The sequence below is a fragment of the Coptis chinensis genome, chromosome 2 (assembly GCF_015680905.1).
Source record: "Coptis chinensis isolate HL-2020 chromosome 2, ASM1568090v1, whole genome shotgun sequence".
Taxonomy (NCBI): Eukaryota; Viridiplantae; Streptophyta; class Magnoliopsida; order Ranunculales; family Ranunculaceae; genus Coptis; species Coptis chinensis.
The window spans coordinates 21,273,759-21,290,993 of NC_141457.1; the positions used below are offsets into that span (position 1 = coordinate 21,273,759).

General features: G+C 36.8%; 1 protein-coding gene across 2 annotated transcripts; it reads left to right on the plus strand.

The window, feature by feature from the left end:
• The first annotated feature begins 5,752 nt into the window (after positions 1 to 5,752).
• Positions 5,753 to 16,351, plus strand: LOC147515313 (protein MICRORCHIDIA 7-like). Of its 2 annotated transcripts, XM_086586736.1 has the most exons (22): positions 5,753 to 6,308; positions 6,539 to 6,616; positions 6,774 to 6,848; positions 6,965 to 6,999; positions 7,089 to 7,167; positions 7,561 to 7,653; positions 7,853 to 7,937; positions 9,396 to 9,471; positions 9,568 to 9,696; positions 10,278 to 10,376; positions 11,019 to 11,120; positions 11,358 to 11,519; positions 11,610 to 11,705; positions 11,841 to 11,892; positions 11,965 to 12,076; positions 12,201 to 12,274; positions 12,380 to 12,819; positions 13,560 to 13,654; positions 13,739 to 13,888; positions 13,976 to 14,051; positions 15,287 to 15,409; positions 15,807 to 16,351. In XM_086586736.1, exons 1-22 carry the CDS (start codon positions 5,861 to 5,863, stop codon positions 15,891 to 15,893), a joined length of 2,766 nt encoding a protein of 921 aa, XP_086442862.1. In that variant the 5' UTR covers positions 5,753 to 5,860; the 3' UTR covers positions 15,894 to 16,351. The 2 variants fall into 2 exon arrangements, with proteins under 2 accessions (XP_086442862.1, XP_086442868.1); XM_086586742.1 differs by lacking the exon at positions 6,539 to 6,616 and having other exon boundaries at positions 5,754 to 6,308.
• The last annotated feature ends 884 nt before the right edge of the window (positions 16,352 to 17,235 follow it).

Below are 17,235 nucleotides of genomic sequence, written 5' to 3' on the forward strand. Positions count from 1 at the left end.
GGGGATGAGCCCTCTGTGGACCCTTGTGTCCAAATCAAACATGGGGCAGGCTGAGCTGTTCCCGGATGTGCATTCCAAAAGAGAGCGGAGGGATTCAAGAAGACCCTTTACAGATATGTCCTGGGGCTATCCAAATGAGTGCGAGGGGGATGAGCCCTTTACAGGCCCTCATGTCCGAACAGAGGTGAAATTGAGCTGGTATTGAGAGATGGATCCATCTCACTTCATTTACTACAATTTACATACATTATATTGTCATCAAAGAGCTTACTTTCTGCATTAAATGTTTATTGCGTGATATAGCATTGAGTAAGACCGGGGTCGAGCCTCTTACTTGTTATACGGGGAACCTCGGAGTCTACTGGTACCTCTATGTAGTTGTGTGGGAAGAATTAGAGTTGGGTTGTTCCTAAGCCAAAGAGCCGGGTGTGAACCCTTTGTGGTGGACCAGGTGTCCGAATCAAGCTTGAGGCAAGTTGCCTCTGAGCCAGAAAGCGGGGGGGATGAGCCCTTCGTGGACCGCAGTGTCCGAATCAAGCTTAGGGCAAAATAAGTTGCCTCTAAGCCAAAGAGCGGGTGGGATGAGACCCATCGCGGACATAATGTGGAGTTTTACAAAGCACCAAAGATTGAGACCCTTCGCGGATATACTGTTGAGTTCTACAAATGAGAATAGAGGGGATGGGACCCTTCATGGATACAAGGATGAGGTCTGCGAAAGAGGACAGATAGGATGAGATCCTTGGCTGACATGATGGTGAGTTTTACGAATAAAAACGAGGGGGTTGAGATATTTTGTGGACATGATGTTGAGTTCTAAGAGTAAGTGTGGAGGGGATGAGAGCCTTCGCGGATAAGATGTTGAGTTGGAAGAGTGAAAGTGATGGGGATGAAACCCTTCGCAGATACGCTAATGAGTTTTGTGAACGAGAGCCGATGGGTTGAGACACTGCAATAGCATGGCGCAGAGTAAAAATAGGGAGAATGAAAGGGATGAGACCCTTCGCGGAGATGGTAGGGAGTTCTATGAAAGAGAGATAGTGGCTGAGGTTAGACACTCCACAGACATGAGGGCAAGCTGAGCTGTCCTTGGATATGCTTCACGCTTTTCGAATGAACAGAAGGGATGAGACACATCGCGGGCATGGTAGTGAGTTCTATGAATGAGAGTGATAGCAGGGTTGAGACACTTCGCGGGCATGAGGATCGAGTTTGAAGAGTGAGAGCGAAAGGGATGAGACCCTTCGCAGATATGATGTTGGGTCTTACAAATGAGAATGGAACATCGCGGGCATGGTAGTGAGTTCTATGAATGAGAGTGATAGCAGGGTTGAGACACTTCGCGGGCATGAGGATCGAGTTTGAAGAGTGAGAGCGAAGGGGATGAGACCCTTCACAGATATGATGTTGGGTCTTACAAATGAGAATAGAAGGGAAGAAACCATTCGCGGATATGTGCGCAAAAGGATTGAGACGAATAAGGATACGTAGATAAAGATTTGTCCACAAAAGTACAAGGGGCATCCATAGAAAGCATATTCTGAATCACGAAGGAGATGAGCACACTCGAGAATAATATGGTGGCAAATTAACTATGTAGGAGGAGCATTGGGTTCGTAGAATTTGGATATGAGATCCAGAGCGCCGAGGACAAGTTGAATAAAATCAAAGGCCGTGGAATTTGAGATACAGATATTTGATAGATTGAGCATTTGACAGGTAAGGAAGGTCGAAAACTTCTCGGATCCGCAGATTCTTCGGAGTACATCTGCGCACCCGAGAGGGGGCATTTGTAGTAGCCAAATTCTTAGATAGATGATGTATGTCTTGGGCCAAAAGATAAGCCCAAGGCCATAGAATGTATTGGGCCAAGAAGATAGGCTCAAGAGACACTATGGCCCATGAAGTAAATCTAAAAGAGAGATGGAGGGCACCAAGGAGAGAGGCGGCTGATAAGAGAGGAGGAGAGGGCAGAGGAGAAAGGAGTGAACTACGGCGACTTGATCCCGAATGGGTACGTAGGCAACCTAAATTGTGGTGCAGCCGATCAAAAATAGAGCACTAGTACTAGTAGAAGGAATGGTCACGGAATGGGATGCGACAATAACACCGCTAGCTATATAGCAATTTCCTTACAACACATGTGCTATTCGAGATCGCAAGATATAGGTAATGCATCCGATTCGATTTGGATAGAAAAGATTCAGAAGAAGGAGACATGAGAGGGAAAGAAGAATTGTGGTGAAAGGGTTTTTCTTTCTCATTTTTCTCTTAGCTAACAGTGGTTAGTAACCATTTCTGTTATTTGTTGGTGAATTGACAAAAGATTGTTTTGTTAAAATTTCCACCTTTTTATTGTTTATCAAGCTTTTTTTTTTTTTTTTTTTGGTAAAGGTCGGGGGTGGGGTTTTGAGTTTTGACGAAAGGTTTATTTCTCTTTTTCTTTTATTTCGGATTGTTACGCGAACAGTTTCCAAAACTGGGCGTGAGTTTGTTTTTTTTCTGCCGAATCATTGTAAAAGCTGAGGAGTCCATATAAGAGAAAAAAAATGGGGCTGACAACCTAAATAGGAAGATTACAACTCCAAGACATTCGTATAGAAAAAAAAAATTCTAGTCATTTATGCGGCTATCAATGGATGATGGAAAAACCAGCTAGCTCGGATGCTAAGAAACATCGTAAGAGAAGCAGACCTGACGAACAGTTATATCAGACCCAGAAAAAGAGGTCGGGGATTGTTCCGTAGCCATGTCAAACAAACATATATGACCAATTTTCATAACAGGTAGGGAGAGAAAACTAACATATATGAATTGCCAGTAAGCATTGAAGGAGTCAAAATCTTTACCAATGTATGCCCGTAAGCTTTCGAACGCTTCATTGCCATACAATATTTTCTGAAATCAGTTTTTTGTTTAGATACATAGGATTCTTATTTTCCTCAATACTTAAAGTACGGTATTTATGAGACATGTCCCCAAATACATAACAATATTCCAACTTCCTGAGCTTATTGAGTTCCATAGAAGAGCAATTAGGCAGACTTGACGAATTTTTTTAATTATATTCTTTAACAAACTATAAATTCTATATAATATATAGCATGATAGGGGAAAAAACTACTTTCGCACGATATTTGAAGTTGGAATTAAATAGATCAAAACATAAACGAACATAAAAACTCTCGAACCCAAAATCTTACGCTCGTTCTAGATAAATCTCTTCAAAAAAATAGTTTATTTTTTTAATTATAAAGTAAGCACCGATACAGAAAACTGCAAAATAGAGTTTTCAAAAATTACCCGAGTCATATTCTCAAAATCCATGTCCTTAATTGCTTTCATAGTTAGTTCAGATTAACTAACTGAATTTCCCCCTTCTCCAACCAAGTCCATTACTTCCCCCCTGAAAACAAATGATGTGCAATTGATAAATTATGAAATTGAATAATTCAATCGGAGATTTAAAAATATGAAATTCATAGAAGAGTGTACCTGGTGGGTATGGATGATTGAAATCAAGATTGAACTGAGAACCAATAGTTGAAGCGATAGAGAGATAACATATCCATATATATCAAATAGCATTGATTTCCCAAGTGAAAATGACAAAGTTCATATAGATGCTTTTAGTGGGTGGTACACTCAGTAAGGAATACTGGAACAGTAATAGAAAAAGCGATTGGAAAAAAAAATTAAAAAAAAATCTAAATATGTTTGTTGGGAAAGAAGTTATAACAAAAGTAACTTGTATAACCATTTATTCGAGATTACTTCCACCAATATACCATGAGAGCAGCTACTATCTTCCAACTATCTTGACCAAGTGAACGCATTGGCACCAATCTATATGTCACGATAGTTCCAATTATCGTGGCAACTGCAATAACAAAAGGAACAAATAAGCAGAAAAAGAACAAATACATAACATACATAAATCCTTCGTCAAAGGCTAGATTTGCAAATCCATGGTGAATATAATCAAAATTCATTTCATTCGAGTCAATTTTATGCAAATGTCATTTGATGAAAGAGGAAAAATGAATAATGTCATTCTGACAAATAAAGCTTAAATGTTCTAATAAACATGTATGCCACAATCTATTTTGAACAATGGTTTCAAAGAGTAATATGAATAGATTACATTATCAGTAACACCACATTACAACTCTTCCCCCACTCACAAAGAACAAACTAAAATACAAAAATTTCATCCACTGATAATGATGAAAAAGGACACAGAATTGATGCAAGAATATGACTTGATCCGAGTAAGAAAGCCAACAACATTTTCCCGGTTGACTGTACCACGCGTCCCAAATCCGCTTTAAATAACAATAATGGAATAGTGATTGGAAGAAGATATTCCATTACAAGTGAGTATGCAGGAGCTTCATTAGAGATTATCCCAAGATTACTTGCAGCAAGTCCACCCAATGTACTAACCACTACTCCACTGATAGTACACCCTATCTTCATAGTATCCGACCTTGAATCCCAAAACTCAATCTTGTAAGAAATTCTACCAATTAGACAAACAGAAACCTTGGAAAGAAAGTAAGAATTTAGGATAGCTTACTAGATACCAAAGGTAGCTGTGGCGAAGAGAACAGAAAAAGTTCCCCAATGATCTTGAGGAGGAATTAGAGAGAAATTTAACTGAGCTTTAACTTTTACAGATGGATATGATTTGGTTTTATTGGTGGTCAGAAGATGGTTTTATGTTTGAAAAATGGTTGATGATGTTGTTGAGTGAGTGAAGATTTTAGGGATGGAATGTAAGTGTGGAATGAAGTTAATGATAATTTTAAGGTTGTTGGTAATGATGGGAAAGAGGTAGTCGGTGTGTATAAACATCCATATCCATATTCTATGTTGAAACAGAAGTAACAACAAATAACACCGATCTAAAATGAATCCAAGAAGATGATGACGCCATCAAATAAAAAGATAAATTTGAAGTCTAAATTCTAATATCAGAAAACAAAAATGAAATTCGGTATAGAGGGATTTGAGAGATATTGCCACTATCGGTATTTTTTTAGAGCTCTTGCCCATTTTGAGATTTAAGACCATCGATTGAAGTTTGAAGAGATTAGATAAGATGAAGAGAAAAGTTGGGAGGGCGAACAGCGGTTTTTCTTTTGGATTTTCTGTTTTTAGGTTTATTTTTCCTACGCAAACGTACGAACAATTGAAAATGGCGTGGATTTGCCTTTTTTTCCTGCCAAAACTGACGTGTCCAACTCAGAGAAAAAAGGGAACTGACGTGTTTCAATAGGAGTATTCTCGACTGCTGAGTATTAATGGTCATTGATATATTAGTGGAATAGTGCTATACGGGCCTATTTTTTAGACCAACGGACATGTATCTCCAGGTAAATAAAAAATTACAATTAGTCGATTAGTAGGTCGGTTAAGTAGCTCAGTGTATCATTACTGTATATTAGTGTCCGTTTGGTTGTAATGTAAGTACGGCCAGCAGGGAAACAACTCACGTGGCGAATCCAAAAGGTCAAAATTAAAATCCGACCCTTTTCCGTTTTCTTAACTGATGCACGCTTCAATCACCACTTCGGCGCTCCCCCCCCAAACTATACTCCCTTCTAAGTACCCACGTCGCAATTAAGAAATCTAAAAACTCACCACGTGGCGAGTTCCTAATCTCATTGCAACTTAAAAACATTACTTGTACGAGTACAAAAGAAAAACACGGAGTTGAAGAAAACAGCACCGCCACATCTCTCTGCCAACAAAACTAACAACACTTAGTCTTGTTTTTTCATTAAACAATCTAAAAAAAAAGTCTTCTCTTCTCTCACATTCAAATGTGTTTTTCCAAACCCTAAAAAAAAAAAAAATGGCAATGGAAGAAGCCGTTAGTGTAAAACAAGAAAGAATAGAAACAAAACCACCTCTTATTAGTAATACTAGTTGTATAACATCTTACCAACCGTGTTCAGTAATCGAACTCAGTAGTGGTAGTAGTGATGATGATGAGTCAGACGATTTCTTTTCTGACGACTCAGAAGACGAGAATAAAAAATTAAAAAAAAAAAGGAAGAAGAGGAAATTGAGTAGTGGGAATAATAATAATAATAATGAGATGGGAATTGTATTGCCAGATGGTTTTCTTGATCCACTTCCACAGTCTGTTGAAGAAGAAGAAGAAGAAGTTGTTTTTCGTTTGCCTGAACCGGCTAGGAAAAATCAAGTACCGGTTGTAGTAAGTCAGCATGGGTCGAAACAGTTTTGGAAAGCTGGTGATTATCAGGATTCTGATGCTTCTTCTTCTTCCTCCATTTCTGGTAAAAAAAAAATATCTTTATGTTTAGTTTTCTCAATTATGTGTTATTTGAGTACGTGGACACCATATAGGTAGGTTTGTGAATGCAGATAATTTTGAGTGGAATAGTGAGAAGGGGTGGTTGGATTTCCTATTACCCCTTCTATGACCTCGTGCCAAGTTTTTGTTGGTTTTAGTTTGTTTTTTTGAATCCTGTTTCTCAATACTTTGGGTTTCTTTCATTTTTATTAGTTGTTTCTCATCCATTGGAGAGGTGTCTAGCATTTGTTTTTACCGTGGAATGGGGAGGAGCACAGAACATCTTTCTAGGCAAGTTTTTTGTTTTAAAAGAAGAAATGGGAAACGGGCAAGAAGAGTAGATGAAAAGAGGAGAGTGAAAATTATTCAAACGATTATCGTCTGCTAACAGAAGCGAGACAGAAAGATGGTTAAAGTCTAATGTTTTATTTATCATTTTTGTATGCAGTTGGCTTGGATCATGTCAGGGTCCATCCCAAGTTTCTGCATTCCAATGCAACTAGCCATAAATGGGCTCTTGGAGGTTAGACTGCATTATGTTTTTGTTTTTTGTTTGTTTGGAGTACCTGGGTCTTGCCATGGTTTCTTCCCCCACCCCCCACAGTTAGTTTTTTAATATTCGAACCATACATTTTTCAGCTTTTGCGGAGCTTCTTGACAATTCTTTAGATGAGGTATATTATGGTGTTATCTATTTGAAGGTATATTGGATTTCCTTCGTACTCTCTGCTGTCTTCATTAGAGATTCTAACTTCTTTGCTAGGTCTGCTATGGAGCTACTTTTGTAAATGTTGATGTGTTAGAAAATAAGAAGGATGGGAGCAGAATGTTGCTAATTGAAGGTAGGTACTCTTTAACTTATGCAACTTCACATGGGCATCTGCTTTCTTGGACCTAAGATTTGAGATGCATGTACAACATTGCAACCAAAATATATATATCGTTGTGGCCTTGAGGGCTACATTCATCTATATCTTGGGGTGTTGGTTAGTAAGGTTGAAGTGCAGGAAATCTTTGATTTCAAATCTGCCATGAGCTGAAGTCAACCTTAGGTGATGTTGTTACGATTAAAGAAAAGCACATCCTCAATCTATATTTTCTATAATACCTTTTGTTTTGTTTTTTCTTACTGGTAAATAGAAAATACTGCTTTATTTGGGAATGACTAGTAAACCAACGGTACGATTGTTTTGTTTCCTTTATGGGGGAAATCATGGCATGAGTTTCCTTTGCAGATGATGGTGGTGGAATGGATCCAGATAAAATGCGTCAGTGTATGTCACTTGGTTATTCAGCAAAAAGCAAATTGGCAAATGTTATTGGGCAATGTAAGACACATGTTTACTTGCATAAAGTTTCTTTAATATAATAAAATTTGTACCAGTGAATGTTTTGTAATGAGTATATACTGGTATGGTTTTTGGGGAATACTTTTTTTTATTTGCTAGAATGAAATTTTCTTTTCATGTTATCCCTTTTTACTTAAATCATAATATCTCCTACTCTCACACACACTCTCTCCTATAGATGGGAATGGCTTTAAGACGAGTACCATGAGACTTGGAGCAGATGTGATTGTGTTCTCACGTTCCCGGGGAAGAGATGGAAAAAGGTTTGGATTTCTGTTATAAACAGTCATTATATTACAGGCTTTGCTTTATAGTTATTTGCCATACATTTTAATCATCATCATCATCATAATTTGTACATTCTCTAATTACTAGGGTTGTCAATATCATTTTTATTGTCTTCTCTACTACATTAACATTCTCTAATTACTAGGGTTGTCAATATCATGTTGTGTCTCCAACCTTAGTTCATTCATGCATGACTTTGAGTTCTCAGAAAGTTTAGAATCACTAATGTGTATGAGCAAGAAAGAGGGTGCTCTTTGGTTTGATTAATCATTTGAACTAGCGTAAGAATTTAATTTGAATTTAGGAATACTAACTACAAATTGGAAAATAGAAAAGGTGTCCAGGAGAATTGAACATCTGATACTCTGATAGTACTATTGCCGTTGTCAAAAATATAGTACTCCCCGTCTGAAGTCCTTCCATGTAAACTTTTATAAAGTTCAGTGCATTTTTACTTTTTTCAGAACAATGGCTCTTTTTATCTGAAATGTTGTTTTTCAGCAGTTTTTTTTTTTTTTTGCGACTGCCGTCTTGGAAGTGGGAATTACTTGGGGCAGATTGGAAAAAAAAACCTTTGAGTCGTGTGTGTGTGTGATGACTCTGAAACAGTGAAACAACAAAAGTAATATAGCAGTTTTGTAATATGGACAGGTAGTCAAAATAGGACAGACGACTTTGGAGTCATTAGCAGCTTTCACTGTTGCTAATTCAATTATTATTGTTGTTTCTATTATTATTATTATTAGTAGTAGTAGTAGTAGTATTGTATAGTATTTAAGGTTGTGATATGTGATTTAAAGCAGACCAACTCGAGAAACACGTGGAGGTTGCAGCATACGTGAATGTTACTAGCCTACTAGTATATGTAAACAATTGTTTAGTTTCCATGATAGACTGCCAATACTTTTGGTCTATGATGCACGGATACTCCTAAAATGCCATTGCACCCGTATTGGTCGGGTACGATACCAATACGGGTACTAGATACTTCTAGGGTACTGGAATCCCCAAAATAGACCTGATCCGATAGTTCTACTCCGTTGAAATGTAAATTGTTCTTGAGCCTTCAAGCTGTATTTACTTTGACATGTGCTATAATAGTTTTTCACATGTTCTTGACTAATTTTACTCAAAGAACTGCTAACATAATTTTTAGAATACACATATTTTAAAATATTCATATTCATTAGCTGTACCCATAGGCCGTACCCATATCCTAATATTTCAAAAAAGCAGTATCGTACCCCGTACCTGTGTTGCCGTATCGGTATCCGTACCCGTATCCATGCATCATAGCTTTTGGTTTTATAATCCTTTTTTTTTGTTCATTTTCTTGTGCTTGTATTTTTCAGACTTTTAATTTGTTTCTAGATATTTTTATTCTTGTCTGTCCATTTTACTTATAGCTGAGCCTAATTGTTGTTGCTCTCTAGTCCCACACAAAGCATTGGGATGCTGTCCTACACATTCTTGCGGAGCACGGCTAAGGAGGATATAGTAGTTCCCATGGTAAGAATTTTTTCAATTGTGCTATATTTTCTCGTGTGGATTTTTAATCTTGTACATTTGGCTGTGAGAAATTTATGTGTTATTTTTTGAGTTCAGCTTGACTATGAGAAAGTTGGACGAGGGTGGAACAGGGTGATGCGGTCCTCTTCAGGTGATTGGGATATAAATGTAGAAACTATTGTGCAGTGGTCGCCTTATTTATGTGAAGCAGATCTTTTGCATCAGGTGATTTTTCTTTTCTTCGATGAAGAGGAGTGTTTTCCTCATATGGAACTTGGTACTACAATTTCATTTTATATATTTTCACATATCAGACATTGTTGAGGTAGAACTTTTCTGTTCTATTTTGCTTATGTTATGAACAGTACTCAGACTCGTAGTAATGCATTTTGTGACATGTTATTGCTATTTTTTGTTTTATTTTGTGTTTTTCCACTGTGTTAGATTGGCACTGGTTTAGAACTGCAAGACTGCCTGAAAGGAAAATGTCCAATTTTGAATTGTCAAGTTTAAACCACTATATTCTTTTAGCAAACTTTTCAATAATTGTCCATACATATTGTTATATCCGTATTTATCAACTATTTAGATTGTCATCTTGATGTGTGGTAAAATGTAGCATTGCTTGTTCTTGAAGAATGATATGAATTTCGATTTTTTAATGGACTTATTTTTTCTTGCTAACACTTTTCTTTAAAGTGTTTGGATTACTACTTTGAATGTCATAAATAGAACTATAGCAACTAGCGTGGTGTTTTATTAACTTTCTTTTGCTCTCTTAACTAACTGTTTTCTTATGGTTGCAGTTCAGCATGATGAAGGATCATGGCACTCGTATAATTATATACAATTTATGGGAGGATGATCAAGGAGAACTTGAACTTGATTTTTGCGAGGATCGGAATGTACTTCTCTGTACCTTTTCCTCTATCTTTTTCTATCTTTAACAAACACATTAATATTCAAGTGACTTGGTAAAATTGTTTTCTAAAAGAGTACTTAGGTGTACCATCCAAGAACAAGTAATTAATTATTTATTGGATGTGATCAAGTGTACGAATGGTTTTCTACACTATTTGAACACAACACTATCTGGGTGGTCGGCATCCTATGCGGAAGTTGGGTCACATTACTTATTTGATGTCAATTCCCACACTTCCATTCCCTGTGGTTGCACTAAACTTTAGAAGATGGACTTGCACGCAGGTGCTTTGTGAAGATCTACCCACCATGGGGATCTTTACAAAAACTAAAGTAATTTGTACACTCTTAATACTGTCAAAAGAAGGTTGTTATATGAGAAAATACAGTAGTATATTATCAGAAAAAAAAAAACAAAAAAAAAACAAACAAACAAACAAACAAAATATCCAATAGTTAAAAAACAACTTTTGATAAAGTCTGAAAATGTGAAATCATTTCAACAAAAATTCATTTTTCAAGGTTCCTTGTATACAATCATGTGTATAAAGCAATTGGTGCATTGATCCTACTTGTTCAGTTATGTGTTTCACTTATTTATCATTTTTCTTATAATCAAATTGCAGGACATTCAAATAAGAGGTGTCAACCGAGATGAGAGGAAGATTCAAATGGCAAAACAATTTCCAAACTCTCGACACTTTCTGACTTATAGGCATTCTCTAAGGGTATAGTTTATCCTTTTTCATTTCATATGTTCAAGTTATCTGGTTGAAGTTGATCTGTGTGTGTACACCTTGTGGGTTCAATTGTTTTCTGGTTCTGATTGCACCCTCTAGGAGCATGCTTGCTTAGCTTATGTCAGTGCCCTGCTTGATATATATTCTTATCTAATTTTTAGGCTATGGATGGCTTTAATATTTTTATATTTTTTCTAAGCTCTTCTTTCCAATCCATTGTTACAGAGTTACGCGTCCATTCTTTATCTCAGACTTCCGCCTGGCTTTCGAATTGTTCTGCGTGGGAAAGATGTTGAGCACCACAATATTGTTAATGATTTGATGATAACCCAAGAAATCACATACAGGCCGCAGCCGGGTGCTGATGGGGTTCAAAAAGAGCCGAATGTAAACTTCTTCTTCGGCTATACATTCTTCTCTGTTTACCCTGTCATTCAGATCTCAGTCTAATTAATACTTTGACGATTTGAACATTAGATGGTCGCTGTTGTGACAGTGGGCTTTGTAAAGGATGCAAAAGATCACATTGATGTCCAAGGGTTCAATGTTTATCACAAGAATAGACTTATCAAGGTTTGTATTTGCTTTTTCCACTGAATTTTGATCAACATGACAAGTGTGTGGCGTTGGTCTCATTGCTTGGTTGGATTACAGTACAATGTTTGGAGGATTGAATTTTCTCAGAATTGTTTTTTTCTGTTTTTGTAGCCGTTCTGGAGGGTTTGGAATGCTGCAGGGAGTGATGGACGTGGAGTAATAGGTACAAGAGTCGTCTTTCAAATGGTTCAGTTGACATTACGCTGATGTAACTCAAGTTCTCTTTTTAATATAGGTGTTTTGGAGGCTAATTTTGTTGAACCGGCTCACGATAAGCAAGGCTTTGAGCGTACTACAGTCCTCTCCAGACTTGAATCACGATTAGTGCAGATGCAAAAGACATATTGGTTCGTTATCTCGTTCACCATTTTTTTTTCTTCCAACAAGAAGTTGGAAGTCTTGGCGTTTTACATGGGGTCAAGAGGGTGGTTTGTCCACACTATGTCAACTGAAATATTCCATTTCATGCAGGTCATCAAATTGCCAAAAAATTGGTTATGCTCCTAGGCGACAAAAGAAGCTGGTGAATGAGGCTGCAGCTAGAGGTACTTTATAGATACATTCTTATTCCCTTTCCATCGCTACATTCTTATTCAATCCGAGCTGTTAAGATCAGAACTTTCTTGTTCATGCTTTTGTATAATTTGCAGAAAGTTCACCGGAGTACTCTCCTTATCAATCACATAGACATTCAAATAAATCTACTTCTGCACATATGAACAAGAATTCTACGTTAAAGGACTCCGTAGTATCCCCTAAAATGAAGGACCTCCAGCATGTTAGCAGACAAGCAAACGGTAATGGGGGCAATAAAATGCTGACCAGCACAAAGTATGGTATCAAATCAAGTTCTTCAGAACCAACATCATCTTTTGCAGAAGAGGATGGTGACTCTGTGATGCAAACAATTCGTTCCAAAGGAACACCCAATGGTGGTATTCGTAAGGCTTCTCCTGCTCGGAAATCACTTCAGAAGGAACTCTCTAAGAATACAAGTTCATTTTCTCCAAACTCAGATAACAGTGAAGTTCGACTTGATCATGTATCTAATGGAGTTACTGGTCGAGTTTTAACTCGCTCTCAAATAAAGGTAATTTCAGGTTGCCAGTGACCTTGTTAAAGCCATACTGCTCTGTGTAATTCCATTTTTGTGATGCATATACTTCTCTGCTATTGATTCTTATCTGCTTGTAGTCTTGTACATGGATGATCCTTTCACATATTGGTTGAGCCAATTGTCTATGATCCTTTCTGTGATATGCTTACTTCATCTTTGTTGTATATTATGAATACTGGTTTTCATGGTTTAGAGTTGTTTGGTTGTTTTCTAAGATGTGGATATGGAATTTTATGTATGAAACTGGCTTGTAAATACAGGATTTCTATTTTATGAGTGTTACTTCAAGAATATTCTTTTTAGTTCTCACCTGTTATCGCTTGAATAGTCAATGGTAACCTGTATTGTTGTTCCATGTCTTATTTTAATTTCTTAACTTCCTTACGATATTAAATTGATTGCGTTGAAATTGGTGTTGGTGGGAATTGGAGAGTTGTCAACATGAACTTAAAATGTCCTCTTACTGAAAAGTATGTAGTTTGAATGTTAAAGTTCGTAATACAGGCTTTATACTTTTATCGTTATTACAGTGTAGCCTTTTTTACCTTTGCAGCATTGTGGTGATCTCTCTACTTATTTATTGGCTTTAGGTTGTAATTAATGATTCCTAATGTAATCCAAGTTCACAGTTGTTTCTTGTTAGTGAGCTCCATTGTCTAATGCTCGAATTTGTCAGCGGTTAATGTCTAATTTCTTGTCTCTTGTATTGGCAGGAAACGTCTGCTGCATCTAATGAATATACACCTCCAACAGCAGATACACTTGGTCTTAATCAATTGAAAGTAGATAATCGTGAATTAAAGGACAGGTGGGCATAGCTTCTTTATGTGTTGGTGTACTTTCCAATAATATGTTTCTGTTCCATGGCCAACTGAAAATGCTTACCATGTAGATTAAAGAAAATGGAAGAATCATTTTCGCATGATTTGAAATTTGAGAGAGATAAGAACAGATCATTAGAAGCACTGGTAAATGGAGACTCTGACTTAGATGCATCTGGTCGAAGTCAGTTGAAAATGGAGAACCATAAGTTGAAAAACAGGTGCTTATTTTTCCCTTAGTTTCTCCTGTTTTACTCTTACAATTTTCAAAGCCGGCGTTTAGTGTTTAGAAACATTTTGTTTTGTAGTTTGAAGAAAATGGAAGAGACGTTCTTGCATGATTTGCAATATGAGAGAGACAGGTGTAAATCACTAGAAGCTCAAGTAAGAATGCTGCTATCGTTATGCATTACTTTATACTTTTCCTTTTTCATTTGTTAAAATCTTTGGATTTCTGTTGTGCTTGACACATTTATACTATTTTTTTTGAGGAATGTCTAGAACAGTAGTTAAGTTTTTCGATGGTGATGGAGCATTAATTGATATATGGATGTCCTTAACTATTTACTATTGTGCATTAAGTGAACTTTAGGTAAAGGTTTAGAACAGTTGTTGATTAAGTTCATTGTAGTAATCCATATCATGTGCTGATAACCGTCTCGGGATCAGGTTAGATTATAAATTCCTGCTAGAATGGCTTCTGCAGGTTGTTCATAACCATTTACTTCTTTACATTAAGTGAAAAGTTTAGGTAAATGTTTAGAACAGTTGTTAATTAAGTAGTTCATAGTAGTAATCTGTATCATGTGTTCATGACCGTTGGGGAATCAGGTTAGATTAGAAATTCCTGCTAGAATGACCTCTGCAGTCAAAATTCTTTATATTCATGATTGTGTTGTACATGCATAATACACGAGTATATTGTGTGACAGTGTGCGCAAATCATCGTCAGCAAGCTGAGATAATGAATTGAAAATGGAGTTTGCAGGAGGGAAGAGAAGAGAACTGAAGGGAAGAGAGGAAGGAGAAAGAGAAGGGAGTGAAGGGATTTCCAAAATTCAACAGTTTTCGAAGTCAAATTTCAGCAAAGTATGATTTGAGAGAAAGAAATTGAGGGAGGGAGAAAACAGCGGAAGAAAAGAGAGGAAGAGGGAAAAAAAAAAGCAGTAAGACATGAAGACAGGGAATGGGACAATGCTTTTAACCCAACTGTGGCAAGAGAACTCACAATCGTTCGTTCGGATTAGATACTCTTTACCAACCTTGTTTGCCTTTTCTTGCAACACTCAAACTTAATGTTGAAATGGCAATTGCAGAAAAACTAATCCCATAACCTCAGAACTGACATTCATTTAAGTCTTTAGAATCTTGATTACAGTGTGTCTGTTTATTGACGTGCTAATCTTAGAAAGTGTACAATTAGATGACCTTTCACACACAAAATAATTAATAAAACTACACCTTGATTGCTCTTCCACCTAGAAATGTTAAGATTGTCTCTCATGTCTATCCTCTTCTTTGTGAGCAATCCTGTCCATGTCCTCTTACTTGTTTGGTTATATGTGTATAATTATATTTGTTGAAATCCTGATATTGATTTCTGTTTCCCACTTTACCAGCTCAAAGATTTTGAAAACAAGATTGAAGAGATGAACAAAGAACAGGAAGCTTTGATTGATATATTTTCAGAAGAGAGGAAGCGACGTGATGACGACGAGGAGAATCTCAGGAGGAAGTTGAAGGTAAGAAACTAGTACGATCAACTTACTGGTTTAATTCATCCAACCGTTTTGCATCCCTTAATTCTTAAGATGCTTTTTCTGATGACTACATTGCTAATGCCACAATGTGAAGTCTCTATAATAGTAGGATTTCTGCAAATTTTCACATATATAAGCTATAAATAGCAGCTGATTTAAGATGCTTAAGGGGAAAGATACAAATGCAACCCAAGTATGAAGTGCACAAATAGCTAGCTTATTTTATATACTTTTTGCTGATGAATGGCAAAAGATCTTGTTGCATAAACTTTCCTAGGTAAATGTACTGCCTGCCTCAATTAATATTGTTCTCTTCCTTGTTTTTGATTCAGTTGTTGTTTATTCACCAGAATTTTATCCTTGTTTGTTTCTCTTGAAGGATGCGTCGAATACGATACAACAATTGCTGGATAAAGTGAAGCAGCTGGAAACGTTGAATTCTCAAAAGTGCAAAATAGAACATTAACAAAAGAAGGGCAGCTAGAACATCCAACTTGATTATTGTCTGTGATGACGATCGCTACCTTGATCCTCGGAGATATTTCGGCGTGGTTGAACATAAATTTCCGCAACAACCTGACCGAACCTGACTGGCTGCAGAGGCCTTGAACAGGGCTTGCCCTTTTTTGTATGGTAATTAATTGTACTGAATTATGTTGTTCATATGGTATTATTAGGAAGACCAGTTGTATAGTGTTTTAAGAACAAAGCTATATCGACCATTACTTCATTAATTTTTGAATTTTGTCCCCACTTTTTTTTGTTAGGTGGAGTAAGTGTAAGACTCTTCTTTAACACCGCTTGTAAGTCTCTGAAGTGAAACATGGTAGTGTCATTGGCTTGGAACTTAGGAACATAGCCATATATTGTTATTGTTCTGACTTTTGTGGTACCAGTATTAATTATTAAATGCCCCTCCACAAATTCGTTCTCTTGTTACATCCATTTTATATTCAGCTCAAAAATACAGAAGAGGGAGAAAAAAAAACCATTATTTCAAAGAATAGTCAGAACGTTAAAAGTGATAAATCCTTCAACCCATTGTCCGTCCACCTTTGTAGTGTAATGATATCTAAATCCATTGTAACAGCCTTTGCACTGCTTTCCCAATAACTACTTTCACATCCTTCGTTTCCTGCTGGGTAGGAAGACAAAGCTAAAAGAGATTAGAGAAACGAAAAGGAAGAAGCGAGTGAATTGCTCTTTGATGAATTGTTAAGAGACTCAAGATGGGTTTACCACTTGTTTTTTTCCCGGCTTGGATGCTTTGAGCCCTTTTTGCCTGCCTCCTTATTCCACACCACATGGGTTATTTTTCTAACCGTTAGATCTATTGTGTTGTGTGGTCCAGATCTATTGTATAGAATCCATTGTAAACGGAACCGCTTTTATGTTCAAACACACTTATATTCCAGCTGTACTGCTTAAATCGGAGATACTATTGTTGATTAAAAATTTGTTCGAAAAATTCTAAGAAGCTTACTGCCAAAGTTTGAGTATGCACTACACCTTTGGAACAGTTTTTATTAGGCCTGTCTCTAAATTGTGAAGAAAACTTTTATTAGTTTAATTTTGAGACGGGCCTAACGGAAATGATGTAGGCACAAGTGCACAACTACTAAAGAAATCTAAAGATTTATCTAAGTTGTTTTTCTCCGAATTAATGGGATCTCGGGAAGCACCTGCAATACGAATGAGCAGGTTTGAAGAACAGCCGGTCAAGTGTAAGTTGAATTTCACAAACAAGAAAGAGCACCTAGGGATATAAACAAAAAAAAGTAATGGGTATAATTCCAAAAGGTTTGCTA